Raw genomic sequence first — 16,446 nt, 5'->3', positions numbered from 1 at the left:
AAAAACTATTTGAACTAATAAAAGAATTCAGTAACATTGCAGGATACAAAAGTAATATACAAAACTCTGTTGCATTTTTATGCACTAATAATGAACTATCAGAAAAAGAAATTAAGAAAACAATCTCATTTGCAGTTTCTTCAAAAAAGAATCAAATACCTAGGGATAAATTTAACCAAGGAGGTGATAAACTTATACATTGAAAACTGTAAGACATTAATGAAAGAAGTTGAAGAAAGCATAAATAAATGGGAAGATATTCCATGCTCAGGGATTAGAATAATTAATATTGTTAAAATGTAATACTGACCAAAGCAATCTACAGATTCAGTGCAATTTTTATCGAAATTCCAACAGCATTTTTCACAGAAATACAACAAACAATCCTAAAATTTGATATGGAACCACAAAAGACCCTGAACACTCAAAACAATCTTGAGAAAGAACACATCATGCCCCTTGATTTCAAACTACTACAAAGCTATAGTAATCAAAACAGCATGGTATTGGCATAAAAACAGATATGTAGATCAATGGAACAGAATAGGGACACCAGAAATAAACCCACATCCATATGATCAATTAACAAAGGAGGCAAGAATATAAAATGGGAAAGGGACAATCTCTTCAATACATGGTACTGGGAAAACTGGACAGTCACATGAACAAAGAATAAAGCTGGACCAGAATCTTACACCATACACAAAAATGAACTCATAATGGATTAAAGATTTGAACCTAAGACCCATAACCATAAACCTAACACCCCTAGAAGAAAACATAGATGGTAAGCTTCTGCAGTTGTTTTCTTGATAGTAACAGTTTTTTAAAACGGCACATCTTAAATATTCCTTTGCCCTTTCCCCTGGCATAGGAATGTGAAATACAATAAGACATGTAAGTGCTTTTCTTTCATCAGTGTTCCTCATGTGCTGAAATAGTAACTAGCCAAAGATGAATAGCTACTTTCTTCTAGGGGCACTTGTAATTCAAAAGAACATAAATCAAAATCAAGTTAATCAAGCTATGCAATCCATTATATTTAGTATTTCTTTGTGCTATGAAATAGTGGTTAAATCCACAGCTGGAATACCCCCTTATCAAATAAAGACCCTAGTAAAATCAGCGTACTTGTTTGAGAATGACACATGAAATTATAAAATTCCATTTAACCTATTTCACACATAAGAAGTTTCTTATTCAAATTCGAAAACATAAAATTTAAGTTCCAAAGTTCTTGATCAGTGAATTCTTAGTATAGTAGAGTATATAGGCTAAATTTACACTAGCATCATTCATTACTTGAGAACTAATAAAATTAATGAAGTAGCACTAAAGCAGGTAGATTATTTCTTTAGGCAAATATATAAGGAGCTATATAATAAGTTATTTCCAGAGTGTTTAGATAAGTTTAATTATCTGGGTGTGGAAAAAAGTTAACATAGCAGTCCTAACTGCTTATACTTTAAAAATCTTTCTTGGGGACACCTGGGTCACATAGTCAGTTAAGCGTCCGACTTTGGCTCAGGTCATGATCTCACTATCTTTGAGTTTGAGCCCTGCATCAGGCTCTCTGCTGAGAGCTCAGAGCCTGGAGCCTGCTTCAGATTCTGTGTCTCCCTCTCTCTTTGCCCCTTCCCCACTCACGCTCTGTTTCTCTCTCCAAAAAATAAAGAATAAAAACATTTAAAAAATTAAAAATCCTCCTTATAGTGTTGGCCCTTAGTTGGCATCTGGGCACATGGATTTCAAGAAGCTTCCTACCACTAACTGGTATGAGTGGTTCAGTGTCTAAACTGTACAAACAAGATCGTCTTCTGCTTTTCTTCTAAGAGATTGAAATTCAGGTATGTGCAAGACAGGGAGTAATATGATCAGACCCCAATAGAAACCCTGGGTGTTCAATCTCTAATGAGTTTCCCTGATTGGCAACATTTCCCACAATTTGTCCCACCTTGTTGTTTGAAGAATTAAGCTCATCCTGTGTGACTCCACTGGAAAAGGAATCTTGAAAGTTTACATCTGGTTTACTTAGCCCCATGTCCCTTTTCTCTTTGCTGGTTATGCTCTGTATCCTTTCACTATAATAAATCATAACCATGAGTATAACTACATGCTGAGTCCTGGGAGTTCTCCTAAGGAATTACCAAAACTCAGAATGGTCTTGAGGACTCCCAACACAATCCCCTAATCTACTTTTACAAGAATCATTCAATTTGATGATTTTTTTTTAATTTTTTTTTTCCAACGTTTATTTATTTTTGGGACAGAGAGAGACAGAGCATGAACGGGGGGGGGGGGGGCAGAGAGAGAGGGAGACACAGAATCGGAAACAGGCTCCAGGCTCTGAGCCATCAGCCCAGAGCCCGACGCGGGGCTCGAACTCACGGACCGCGAGATCGTGACCTGGCTGAAGTCGGATGCTTAACCGACTGCGCCACCCAGGCGCCCCCCAATTTGATGATTAGTTGTGTATACCTCAATATAGGAAATGACTTCTCCAGGCATTACTAATGAAAATGTAGGGATTCCCTAAGCACTACAAATCAAGAAATCTACACAATTGATTTTAATTGTAACTTAAGAGTTTGGTTACAGTGGTGTAACCAATGTTATGAACCATTGGTAAGAAATTCTCTTTCAGCTGTTGTCAGGATGTTATCTAAGATGACATCCTGACATTCTAGAGTACCCTCTATTAGGTGGGAGCCCTGGGCAAAATTCTGATCTCTTTTGACTAAATTATGCTTACCTTGAACTGTATGTTTTGCTTTTATTATATAGTGACTCTAATGAGCGGTTGAGGGTTTTTTGTTTTTTTTTTTAAACTAGAAAACTAACAGTCAAATTACAATCCAGTCTAAACCACTGTACAAGATAGTATCTTATACATATTTCTCTGCACTAAACTCAGCTATACTATTTTCTGACTCATATTTTTTTTAAGTTTATTTATTTTGAGAAAGAGAGAGAGACAGTGCAAGTGGGGGAAGGGCAGAGAGAGAGAGAGGTAGAGAGAATCCCAAGCAGACTCTACACTGCCTGCACAGAGCCTGACGTGGGACTCGAACCCATAAATCATAACATCATGACCTGAGCCGAAACCAAGAGTCAGATGCTTAACCGACTGAGCCACCCAGGCGCCCCTGTTTTCTGACTCGTATTTTTAACATGACCTAAATTCCTCAGTATTTTTCTAACTCTTTTACTGTTTATATTACTGCCAGACATTTCAAAACTTTTCAGATGAGGCATGCAGGAAGGAACTTTTCAGATAAGCTGTACAGGAAGGGAGAAAAGAAGTACTGAATCTGTAAAACATCCAAAGAAAGATTAGTGGGAAAAAAACGGCAAGCAGTTAACACTGGAAAATGGGAACCAAAGACTGAAAATTCTAAGTGATTAAACACTTTTAAAATCAAGGCAGCATGTTGGAAGTTTCATTTCCTTTAAATAAATATGACTATTTTACCTTTTTTCCTCATAAATCTGATACTTATGTTAACTTGTCAACAGCAGAATATATGAAGACACTTGGGTTTATGCTTGGACTCAAGGCAATTCCCTTTTGGAAACTAAAAGTTCATTCATACATATTCCAACTTAAGAATACATTTTCTTCTTCTCAAAAGTTTACATACATTTAAGAGCAAGTGTTTGAAACTTGGAACACATTTTTCCACAGAAATGTTATTACAAACAGTGGTTAATTCCCAGGCACCCCAGTAAACTCAATAAACTCATAAAGAACAAAAGTAGACATTTGTAACGAAAATGGTATAAACATGAAAAGATGCTCAACGTCACTCCTCATCATGGAAATACAAATCAAAACCACACTGAGATACCACCTCACCCCAGTCAGAGTGGCTAAAATGAACAAATCAGGAGACTACAGATGCTGGAGAGGATGTGGAGAAATGGGAACCCTCTTGCACTGTTGGTGGGAATGCAAACTGGTGCAGCCACTCTGGAAAACAGTGTGGAGGTTCCTCAAAAAATTAAAAATAGATCTACTCTATGACCCAGCAATGGCACCACTAGGAATTTACCCAAGGGTTACAGCAGTGCTGATGCATAGGGGCACTTGTACCCCAATGTTGATAGCAGCACTCTCAACAATAGCCAAATTATGGAAAGAGCCTAAATGTCCATCAACTGATGAACGGATAAAGATGTGGTTTATATATACAATGGAATACTACTTGGCAATGAGAAAGAATGAAATCTGGCCATTTGTAGCAATGTGGATGGAACTGGAGAGTATTAATGCTAAGTGAAATAAGTCAGGCAGAGAAAGATACCATATTTTTTCACTTATATGTGGATCCTGAGAAACTTAACAGAAGACCAGGGGGGGAGTGGAAGGGGGGGAAAAAAAGTTACAGAGAGGGAAGGAGGCAAACCATAAGGGACTCTTAAATACTGAGAACAAACTGAGGGTTGATGGAGGGTGGGGGAGAGGGGAAAGTGGGTGATGGGCATTGAGGGCACCTGTTGGGATGAGCACTGGGTGTTGTATGGAAACCAATTTGACAATAAATTATATATAAAAAAGTAAATGAACACTTAAAAAATAAATGTTAAAAAATAGTGTAAAACCCTACTATGAAAAAAACCTTGCCTTTTAAATTCAAAAGTTAAAGTTAAACATGCAATTTAAATTGAAAATAGCATAACCAATGTTACACAGTGAGCAGGGCCTCACTTTGGGCCTCTGCATATCCTTAAACATTGCAAATGGGGAGGGAGAAGTGGAAGATTTTGAACTCAGGTGGGTGGGACTTGGAGAGACCCTATGCACAGTCTGGAAAGGAAAGTACGTTGTATTTACCCAGACTGGGGTGGGGGTGGTTTCTACTCTGATTTCTGGGAGTACAATTATGTTGGTACACCATAGGAGAGTAAAAGGGATGGAAAGGGGATTTTGGCTTCTCAAAATCCTAGAATCATTAACGTGCTACTATCTAGAGCCGGGGTAACAGGGTGTATCTCTGGGCTGCTGGTAAGCATGAATGACCAGTTGGCTAACTCTTCAAGCAGGGGGGACCTAAGTACCCAGGTGGGTAGCTGCAGGCTGTGGATCTGGGCATCTCTAGCAGAGAAGCAACGTGGATTCACCCAGGAGACCTGTGAAAATGCTGACGGTGTGAAGAAGACATAAATAACCAACATGGAAGATCAGAAGAGGAGACAAAAGTGTAAGAGGTGTTTCCTGCGTGGCGCCAGCCGACGTTAGCCCCAACTGGGCTCACCGTCTCTAAAACATGGCTAGGCCTGTGTTTGATGTATTTCAGGTTTGTCTATCCTGGTTTGGGGAGGCACTTCACAAGTAATCCTCATTTTAAACACTACACATTTGTTAAATTAAAATAAGAAAATATTATACCATAAAAAGAATTATAAGAATTTTTCAAAAGCATATTTAAAACAAATATTTTTAAAACTCCTATATTTTGGGGGCACCTGGGTGGCACAGTCGGTTAAGCGTCTGACTCTTGATTTTGGCTCAGGTCATAATCTCATAGTTCATGAGTTCAAGCCCTGCGTCAGGCTCTGTGCAGACAGCATGGAGGCTGCTTGGGATTCTTTGTCTCTCTGCCCCGCCCTGCCACCTCTCTCAAAAATAAACATTTTTTAAAAAATCTTATGTTTCAAGTATTTAAAAAAATTTTTTTAATGTTTATTTTTGAGAGAGACAGCATGAGTGGGGAAGGGGCCGAGAGAGGGAGACACAGAATCCAAAGCAGGCTCCAGGCTCTGAGCTGTCGGCCCAGAGCCCCACGTGGGGCTCAAACTCACAAACCGCGATAGCATGACCTGAGCCCAAGTCGGACACTTAACTGACTGAACCACCCAGGTGCCCCTCCAGTATTTTTTTTTAAACCATACTTATTTATCATGGACCATAAACTTAAACAAAATAAATTTTTTAACTTGCTCTTCTTCCCCCTCTCCAGACACCGTCTCCACTAATGCTTACAAGCTGGTAGACATCCTTCTGTACGTTTGTAATTTTCCACTAAGTATTCAAATACATATGAATTTGAATAATTCATTTTTTATGACATAAAAATATGTACTAATAATATCTCAAAAGCAAATCTTAGTAGATGTATGATATGCTATATAGCATAGAGAGGCCAAATTTATTTAACCATTCATTTATTGACAGGTATTCACTTTTTTCCTTTGTTTTGCATTTTTGCCACTGGAAATACTACAATAAAACTCTTTATACATGTATTTTCTGTTATTCAAGTTTATGCTCACTCACCCCAAATATCTCACCAGCTTGTGACAATAAAAGTTGGCTTCTGGTTCCCACCACTGCCTAACTCAAGGTGGGCTATTATTACGAGGCATTTGCCTCCAGTAGTGATCAGGGATCCATCTTACGGTTTTGCTATCTTAGAGTCCTTCATTTCCAGCAGGAAGGATGTGAGAGAACTTGGAAGATGAGAAGGATTTTTTTAACTAAAATTCTTTATTTCAGTGTATTGACACAATGTTACATTAGTTTCAGGCATCGAACACAGTGACTTGACAAGTCTGTATGCTACGCCATTTTCACAAGTGTAGCTACCATCTGTCACCATACGATCTCATTGACTATTCCTTATGTTGTGCCTTTTATTCCTGTGACTTAATCATTCTGTAACGAGAAGCCTGTATCTTCCACTCCCCTTCCCCCATTTTGCCCATCACCACCTTCCCTCTCCTCTAGCAGCCATCAGATAGTTCCCTATATTTACAGGTCTGATTCTGCTGTTTATTCATCTGTTATGCTTTTTAGGTTCCACATCTGAATGAAATCATATATTTGTCTTTTTCAGTCTTATTTCACTTAGCAGAATACCCTCTAGGACCATCCATGTTGTCACAAATGGCACAATCTCCTATTTTATGGCTGCATAATACTCTCTCTCACACACACACACACACACACACTTTATCCATTTGTCTACTGACAGACACTTGGGTTGCTTCCATATTTTGACTATTGTAAATCATGCTGCAATAAACATAGGGGTGCGTATATCTTTTCAAATTAATGTTTTCATTTTCTGTGGGTAAATACCCAGTAGTAGAATTATTGCATCATATGGTGTTCCTATCTTAAATTTTTTGAGGAATTTCCATACCGTTTTCCACAGTGGTCATCCCAGTTTATATTCCTACCAGTGGTGAGTGGGAGTTCCTTCTTCACATCTTCATCACTTGTTATTTTTTGTCTTTTTGATGTTAGTCTTTCTGACAGGTGTGATATCTCGTTGTGATTTTGATTTGCATTTCTCTGATGATTACTGATTTTGAGCATTTTTCATATGTCTGTTGGCCAGAAGATGAGGATGTATGAGGAAAACTGGATGTGGCTTAGGATGCTTCTGCCCAGATTCCATTGGCTACAACCCAATCATGAGATCCCTACCTAATTGCAAAGGGAGGCTGGAAAATGCAGTCTGCCTGTGAGGGCAAACAGCGGAAATGGATGAGCATTCAACCACTTTTGCCAAATACCCCTTTACATACTCGTAACTTTATTTCAAACGGTTTATTTCTGGACTGACATTTCTGGACTATGAAATTGCTACATCGTGTGCGTGATCATTTTGCAAAAGACCATAATAACTCCTATTTCTGTCAGCGGAGTAAAAATGCTCAGCACCATTCTTGCTGTTCTAAATCTCCCCTCTTGAAGTGCTAAAAGACTAGAAACTGAATTGACTAGATTCTTATGTGAACAGGGTCCTGGTTTACCTTCCACCAATGAGAGGCATTCTTGCTGTGACATCAGGAAGGGCAAAGAAAGCAAGCAGCTTTTATTTCATTGCACACGTGGACAGCAGAAATGGCACATGCACCGGCTTCCAAGTAATGTTCTGCATTGTGCAGTTTATTGGCAACGGTTTGGCCTGAAATTCCTGCACCACTGGATTTCTAGAAGCCAGGAGGAACTTCTACTGACTTGTTTCCTTAGTCTGATGGTTTAGGGAGCATATCATTTCTTATATAAAATCTCTTCCTACTTGAAATATTTAAAGTAATTTGTTTTCCAGACCAAGAAGTAACTTCTACATCAACCCAGCATGTCTTTTGTCTTTAATGACCTTTTTTTCCACATATAATTTTTTACTTCTTGTATTTTAAATGTATCTATGTTGTACATTATAGTTGTGGAGTTGTTTACCTTAGTTAACATAAATATTTTGTAAAACTTCTAAATTTTATAATTTAAAGTCATTTAATCTACCTGGAATTTACTTTTGTCTACATTGTGACAGCTAGTATAATTTATTAAATAAATCACATTTTCCCATCCAACTGAAATACCATCCTTGTCCCAAATGCCTTGATCGATTTCTTGGCCACCTAGTATATTCTAGTGGTGTAGTTGTTTATTCCTAAGCAATGCCATATAGTGCTGATTGCTTTGGCTTTATGAAATATTTTCACAACTGCTTTATAAATTTAAATTCAACAGAAATCATCTAACACAGTAATTTGCGCTACCAGGTTAACTCAGTTATATAGAGAGCTCAAAATAAAACTTATTTTTCTATCTCTGAGCATGTACTTGAACTTCCTATAAATGTTAATAACAAACGACTGTTTTAAGGCAGCAATGGTCATTCCTAACCTGATCTAAATGCTTGAGAGGGAGCAGGCTCACTATTCTCACCGATTGCTGTTATTATAAGTGAATACTGAAAAACTGAATTTGAAATGTTATAATAATCAAATACTACCTTTTAAAAAATTTATACATATTTTATATATAGGACTCCATAAAAGATTTTGTTTATAAAATGGGTAGCATTATTAATAAAATTTAAAACTCTTGGTCTAGGGGCACCTGGGTGGCTCAGTCAGTTAAGTGTCTGACTTCAGCTTAGGTCATGATCTCACAGTCCATGAGTTCCAGCCCTGCGTCGGGCTCTGTGCTGACAGCTCGGAGCCTGGTGTCTGCTTCAGATTCTGTGTCTCCCTCTCTCTGACCCTCCTCCATTCATGTTCTGTCTCTCTCTGTCTCAAAAATAAAAAAATATCAAAAAAAATTTTTTTAAATAAATAAATATATAAATAAATAAATAATAAAACTATTGGTCTAATACATAAACTTGTGTTGCCTTCAAAATCAATCATTTAACTCTGATTTTTTATTGAGATATAGTTTACAAAACAGAGTTCACCCTTTATTTTTTTTTTATTTTAATTTTTTTTTTTTCAACATTTATTTATTTTTGGGACAGAGAGAGACAGAGCATGAACGGGGGAGGGGCAGAGAGAGAGGGAGACAGAATTGGAAACAGGCTCCAGGCTCTGAGCCATCAGCCCAGAGCCCGACGCGGGGCTCGAACTCACGGAGCGCGAGATCGTGACCTGGCTGAAGTCGGACGCTTAACCGACTGCGCCACCCAGGCGCCCCAGAGTTCACCCTTTAAAGTGTTCAATTGAGTAGCTTTTAGTATATTCACAAAGTTTTGCATTGACCACCACTATCTAATTCCTGTTTGTGTGATTTTTTATTATTAAAAAATAGAAAAACAAAAGTACAATTTTCAGTCAATAAATATCATTGGATCCACATACAGTTTGTTACAGAAAGTGAAGTCCACGATTTTAGAATGATGGCCATAACTTATCAACCAAGTAATCAGTTTTCACACAGTTTCAATAACTGCAGCAATTTCCTTGAACTGTCTGTAGAAATTCTGCAGAGAAAAAAGGAAAATATTAACTTTGCTTTTAGAGGATAGGTTAAGTAGTTCTTTTACTTATATCTGACCACTAGAGGCTATAGGACATATTAAGTTTGTATGTTAATGTCTATATCACAATTATTATTGGAAAGTTATACAAAACAAACAAATGCAATTTGCAAATTGCAAGCAAAATTACTATTGTAGGGTTGGATAATTAGCTCATGATTAAACTTTCAGAGGAGCACCTGGAAGGCTCAGTCAGTTAAGCGTCAGACTCTTGATTTTCAGCTCAGTTCATGATCTTAGGGTCATGAGATTGAGCCCCCCATTGGGCTCCATGCTGGGTATGAAGCCTGTTTACAATTCTCTCTCCCTCCCTCCACTGCTCATGCTCTCTCTCTAAAAAATAATAATAAATAATAAAAACAAAATAAAGCACAAAACAAAATTCTTTTGATATTATACCAGAAAGCGTTATTAAATACCCAACATTGTACTAGGCAATGAAGATAAAAACAAAAATGAGTTTGGGGGACACCTGGCTGCCTCAGTCAGTACAATATACAACTCCTGATCTCGGGGTTATGAGTCTGAGCCCCATATTGGGTGTAGAAATTATTTAAAAATAGAATCTTTGAAAAAAATGACAGTTTGGTTTCCAGGCTTCAAACCACTTTAAATTTAGTGAAAGACTGTATTTCAGAATGATAGGAGCTGCCTTGTTTAAGATATGGGTTTAGTTACAATAAGAGAAACCCAACAATGACAATGGTTTAAATGGTAGAAGCGTATTTCCCTTTCATTTAAAAATTAAGATGGTGGGGCGCCTGGGTGGCTCAGTCAGTTGAGTGTCCAACTTCGGCTCAGGTCACGATCTCACCACTCATGAGTTCGAGCCCCGTGTCAGGCTCTGTGCTGACAGCTCGGAGCCTGGAGCCTGCTTCGGATTCTGTGTCTCCCTCTCTCTCTGCCCCTAACCCACTCACATTCTGTCTCTGTCTCTCTCAAAAATAAATTAACATTAAAAAAAATTAAAAATTAAGCTGGCATGGTTGTTCTCCTATAAAAGTCATCTTTTTTTCCAATCTCCCAAATCTCCAATAAGAGAGGGAGCAAGCAAATTCTCTTTTCCTTTCTTCTCCTCTACCCACCAGGAAGCTAGGAGGCAAATTTGAAACTTAACCTCATCAATTAGGATACTCTCTAATGACTTACATATTTTCATTTTCCTTCTTATTTGGTCTTAATTCTCTATTTTACTACTTAAGAGTATATATATTTTGTTTTAATTTATATGTAAACTCATTATGGAAAGAAGTTGGATGTCACTATTTCCTTTTTTTTTTTAAGTTTATTTATTTATTTTGAGAGAGGAAGAGAGAGAGTGCAAGTGGGGAAGGGGCAGAGAGAGAGAGGGAGAAAGAGAATCCCAAGCAGGCATTAAGCCTATTTCAAAGTTAAGATTCATTTAGCTTATCATTCTTGAAATTAAGCCTAAAAAGAATAAGAATAAAACAGTTAAATGCAAAGTAAGTATCCTACCAGAGAAGACAAAAACGTCCTAAATATATTCACAGAGGAGCACTGTGAAAGTGATCAAATGTGACGGTACACAAATTCAGCATTATATTGAAAGTACTGAAATTTATCAAGTTCCCAAAGAAAAAAAATTTAGATCTTTTGTGTGTACTAATAAATACACATCAAAACAGCTGCAAATACAAACAATTAAAATTTTCCCTCAAGAAAGATTGCGTGTTTAAGTAGCAATTACAGAATCAGGAACTACAATTGAATGAGTGAAATCACAAACCTGAAACTGTGGAATTGTCATTTCAAAGGACTTGTTCTTCACTTGGCCTGAATGATCCATCACCTTCAGCAACACTGCAACGTAAGGATACTTGAGAGATCTGCAACTGTCTGAGCTCACTGCCATCCCCAGTTTCCACTGAAAATCTACAAGCTGTAATGAAACATTACAGAACAATACATTGGTAATAACAATGCCATGAATGCAGATATTTATTCAGTTTTACTGCTCTCACATTGAACTTTTAGTTTCAATGCTGGTCAGAGTAAAAGAAAATACCTTCATTTAATACTGTTATGGGAACAGTAATCAAATGAAAATGGAGAGAGGCAATAAGGGATATAAAGAGCTGGAAAACAATACTGTCATAATTACAACAGTAAACACACACACGCACACACACACACAAATCTTCACCAGGTATAAAATGGAGGTAGAAGGAAGATGTGGTATTCCTAGGTTTCCTTTCATTTTGCTCTGGCGTTTAAGGGGACTCCCAATGCCTTGTGACCTCTCTTACCTCACTTTCCTGTTCCACATATGCTTTCTCCCATCCCGCAACCCAAAAGTCCTGAAGTGGAAGGTGAATTAAATACCATCTCCTTATGTGACTGAGACTCACATGGGAATCATTCCAGTTTCCTTCTTCATGAGGATCCTCAGCCTAAAGCCTTACACTGACATAAACACTGGGTGATAAGGTGGTTTTAGATTTCATCACTGAGGATGATGAACACTCATCAGGTGAGGTGCTATGTAGTTTACATGTATTCAATGCCTCACTGAATCATCATAACATCATAGGCTATTATTTCTATTTTGCAGATGACAAAACTGAATTTCAGAGAGCTTAGATAGCGTGTGCAAGGTCACACATTTCTGTGATCAGAACTGAAACCAAAGTCTGACTCCAAAGATTACTGCTTATTGACTACTAGCTGTCTTTACTTTCAATCTATTTTCTATCAATGACTGCTCAGTGTTGCTGTGGCATAAAACAAGATTGGATAAATGCAGCTCTTAAAACTAACTCTAAAACAGCAGACTGTGAGTAGAGGAATTCTGTTTCTTGGTTCAAAGCTTAGACAAGTAAATGGTACACAGCAGGCACTCACAAAAAATACTTGTTGACTACTTTTTTTGACAGAGAAGGCAAGTATGCATGTGCACATGAACAAGCACTCGTGCCGGCAGGGGGAGGGGCAAAGGAAGAGGCAAACAGACTCTTCAGCAGGCTCCACGCACAGCACAGAGCCTGATGCGGGGCTCAGTCTCATGACTGTGACATCATGACCTGTGCCGAAATCAAGAGTTGGATGCTTAACCAACTAAGCCACCCAGGTAACCCTTGAATGATACTTTTTGCTACCAAATTAATGCTGATAGGACAAAAAGCTTTCCTTGTTAATAAATCTCTTTTTATAAAATTTGGGATCTTTTATAAACAAGACTTATCTATATACCGCCTAGACGAGACATGCTCCAGAGGTAAGAAGGCAAACAGACTGAAAATGAAGGATGGAAAAAGATATTCCATGCAGATAGAAACCAAAGAAAGCTGAGGTAGCTATGCTTAATACCAGACAAATAGACTTTAAAACAAAGACTGTAATAAGAAACAAAAAGGAAGTTACATAATGATAAAGTAGTCAATCCAACAAGAAGATATAATGTGTAAATATTTATGCATCCAACATAGGAATACTAGATATACAACGCAAATATTAACAGACCTAGAATGAGAAATAGACAGCAATATGATAGTAGGAGACTTTAATACCCTTCTTATATCAATGAATAGAACATCCAGATGGAAAATCAATAAAGAAACATCAGCTTTAAATAACATGTTAGCCCAAATGGACTTAACAGTTATTTACAGAACATTCCATCCAAAGGCAACAGAATACACATTCTTCTCAAATGCACATGGAACATTTGCTAGGATCGATATCCTCTGAGGCATCTCTTCCAACCACAATGGTATGAAACTAGACATCAATTACAAGAAAAAATCTAGAATATCCACAAATATGTGGAGACATAACAACATGCTACTAAATAATCGACGGGTCAAAGAAGAAATGAAAAGAGAAATCTAAAAAATACCTTGAGACAAAGCAAAATGCAAATGTAGCATGCCAAATTGTGTGGGATACAGCAAAAGCAGTTCTAAAATAGAAGTTCATGGTGATAAATGCCTACATCAAGATACAAGAAAAATCTCAAATAAATAAGCTAACTTTACACTTCAAGAAAACAGAAAAGGAACAGATGCCCAAAGTCAGCAGAAGAAAGGCTATAACAAAGATTAGAGTAGAAATAAATGAAATAGAGACTAAAAAGACAATAGAAAATATGAAGAAAACTAAAAACTGGTTCTGCAAAAGACAAAATTGAGCATTTTAACTTAAAGATTAAACAAAAATTAAGGCTTTAGCTAGACTTACCAAGAAAAAAGAGGAAAATAAAATCCAAAATGAAAGAGGAGATGTTATAAGTGATTCCACAGAAATACATAGGATCATAAGATACCACTGTAAACACTTACATACCAACAAATTGAACAACCTAGAAGAAATGGAAAAATTCCTAGCAACATACAAACCACCAAGCATGAATCATGATGAATTAGGAAATATGAACACACCAACTACTAGCAAGGAGAGTGAATCAGTAATCAAAGACTTCCCAACGAACAGAAGTCAGAGACCAGATGGCTTCACTGATGAATTCCACCAAACATTAAAACAAGAATTAATATGAATCCTTCTCAAACTCTGCCACAAAACAAGCAAAACAAAACAAAAAACCAGGGAGAACTTTTCCAAACAAACTTATGAAGCCAACATTACCCTGATACTAAAAGGAGACAGGTATGCCACAAGAACAGAAAATTACAGGCCAATATTACTGATGAACATAAATGCAAAATTCTCAAAAAAATATTAGCAAACTGAATTCAACAGTATATTAATAGGACCATATACCATGATCAAATCAGTTATTCCAGGGATGCAAGGTTGGTTCAACATCTATAAATCAGTCAATGTGATACACATTTAAAAAAAATAAAAAAAAATAAATAAATAAAATAAAAAGATAAAAGATAAAAATCATATATAATCATCTCAATAGAAGCAGAAAAAAGCATCTGACAAACTTCAATATCCATATATAAAAAAAAACAACAACCTCTCAACAAAGCAGCTATAGAGGGAATATACCTTAACATAATAAAGGCTATATATATGTATGTGTGTGTGTATATATACACACACACATACATACACATATGTATACATATATATGTACATATATGTGTATGTATGTGTGTATATATATATGATAAATATGACAAGCTTATATGTATGTGTGTGTATATACAGATATACACACACACACATACACATATGTATACATATATGTACATATATGTGTATGTATGTGTGTGTGTATATATATATATGATAAATATATGACAAGCTTACAACTAACATGATACTCAATAATGAAAAGCTAAAAGCTTTTCCTTTCAGATCAGGAACATGATGATGATGTCCACCCTCACCAATTTTATTCAACATAGAATTAGAAGTCCTAGTCAGAGCAATTAGGCAAGAAAAACAAGTAAAAGGCATCCAAACTGGAGGGAAAGAAGTAAAACTGTCACTATTTGCAGATGACATACAAAGGAAACCTTAAGGATTTCATTAAGAAAGAATAAAAAAAAATAAAAATTAAAAAAAACTGGTAGAACTAATAAATTCAATAAAGTTGTAGGGTACAAAAGGAATACATAAAAATCTGTTGCATGTTTATGCACTAATAATGAACTCTCTGAAAGAGAAATGTTTTCTCAATTTCTCTTTCAGATAGCTCATTAGAAAATAATACCATTTATGATTGCATCAAAAAGAATAAAATACCTAGGAATAAATTTAACCAAGGAGGTGAAAGACTTATACACTGAAAACTACAAGACATTAATGAAAGAAATTGAAGACACAAATAAATGGAAAGATATCCTGTGCTCATGGATTGGAAGAATTAATGTTGTCCTTACTACCCAAAGCAATCTACAGATTCAATGCAATCCCTATCAAAATCCCAATGATAATTTTCACAGAAATAGAAAAAACTCCTAAAATAAGTATGAAAGCACAGAAGACCCCAAAGAGCCAAAGCAATTTTAGAAAGAACAAAGCTGGAGGCATCACGCTTTCTGGTTTCAAACTGTATTACAAAGGTATAGTAGTTTTAAAAGTACGGTATTGGCATGAAAAAAGACACACAGGTCAAATGCAACATAATCGAGAGCTCACAGAAATAAACCCATGCATATAAGGTTATTTAGCTTATGACAAAGGAGGTAAGAATATACAGCAGTGAAAGGACAGTATCTTCAATAAATAATACTGGGAAAACTGAACAGCCACATGCAAAAGAAGGAAACTCGACCACTATCTTATACCATACATAAAAATTTACTCAAAATGGTTAACGACTTGAAAGTAAGACCTGAAACCATAAAATTCCTAGAAGAAAATGTAGGCAGTAAGCTCCCTGACACAGAAGTCTTGGCGATGATTTTTTGAGTTTGACACCAAAAGCAAAAGCAGCAAAAGCAAAAGTATACAAGTGGGACTACATTAAATTAAAAAGCTTCCGCATAGCAAAGGAAACCACTGGCAAAATGAAAAGGTGGGGTGCCTGGGTGGCTCAGTCACTTGAGTGCTGGACATCAGGTCAGGTTATGATCTCATGGTTCCTGGGTTCAAGCCCTGCATTGGGCTCCCCACTGACAGTGCCGAGCCTGCTTGGGATTTCTCTATCTGCCCCTCTCCCACTCTCTCTCTCTCAATAAATAAATAAACTAGCAAACAAACCTTACCAAAAAGGCAACCTACTGAATGGGAGAATATA

At 36.8% G+C, this 16,446-nt stretch overlaps 2 protein-coding genes and 1 long non-coding RNA gene across 3 annotated transcripts in view; 1 reads left to right on the top strand and 2 right to left on the bottom strand.

Moving 5' to 3' along the window:
- The window catches only part of UCHL3 (ubiquitin C-terminal hydrolase L3), a 101,021-nt gene that overhangs the window by 18,679 nt on the left and 65,896 nt on the right, over positions 1–16,446 (top strand). The gene's annotated exons all lie outside the window — the stretch shown is intronic.
- On the bottom strand, positions 3,597–9,194 carry LOC147584695 (uncharacterized). The gene is made up of 2 exons (XR_015252506.1): positions 7,433–9,194; positions 3,597–7,332 (listed from the first exon to the last, which is right to left on the bottom strand). It is a non-coding gene; the product is annotated as an uncharacterized LOC147584695 (long non-coding RNA).
- On the bottom strand, positions 9,509–11,673 carry COMMD6 (COMM domain containing 6). Its single transcript, XM_025924554.2, has 2 exons — positions 11,521–11,673; positions 9,509–9,716 (listed from the first exon to the last, which is right to left on the bottom strand). The coding sequence occupies exons 1-2, from the start codon at positions 11,644–11,646 to the stop codon at positions 9,666–9,668; spliced, it is 177 nt and encodes a 58-aa protein (XP_025780339.2). The 5' UTR covers positions 11,647–11,673; the 3' UTR covers positions 9,509–9,665.

The sequence above is a fragment of the Puma concolor genome, chromosome A1, assembly GCF_028749965.1.
Source record: "Puma concolor isolate L17-30 chromosome A1, mPumCon1.1.hap2, whole genome shotgun sequence".
Classification (NCBI taxonomy): domain Eukaryota; kingdom Metazoa; phylum Chordata; class Mammalia; order Carnivora; family Felidae; genus Puma; species Puma concolor.
Note: the sequence above shows the minus strand (reverse complement) of the source record. Positions and strands in the feature narration are given on the sequence as shown.

What these genes read in the sequence shown, in the direction of transcription:
- COMMD6 (XM_025924554.2), bottom strand. Translation starts at nt 11,646, where the DNA reads ATGGCAGTGAGCTCAGACAGTTGCAGATCTCTCAAGTATCCTTACGTT. An exon ending in TGACAATTCCACAGTTTCAG is followed by an intron (nt 9,717 to 11,520) that starts GTTTGTGATTTC and finishes TTTTCTCTGCAG; the next exon opens with AATTTCTACAGACAGTTCAA.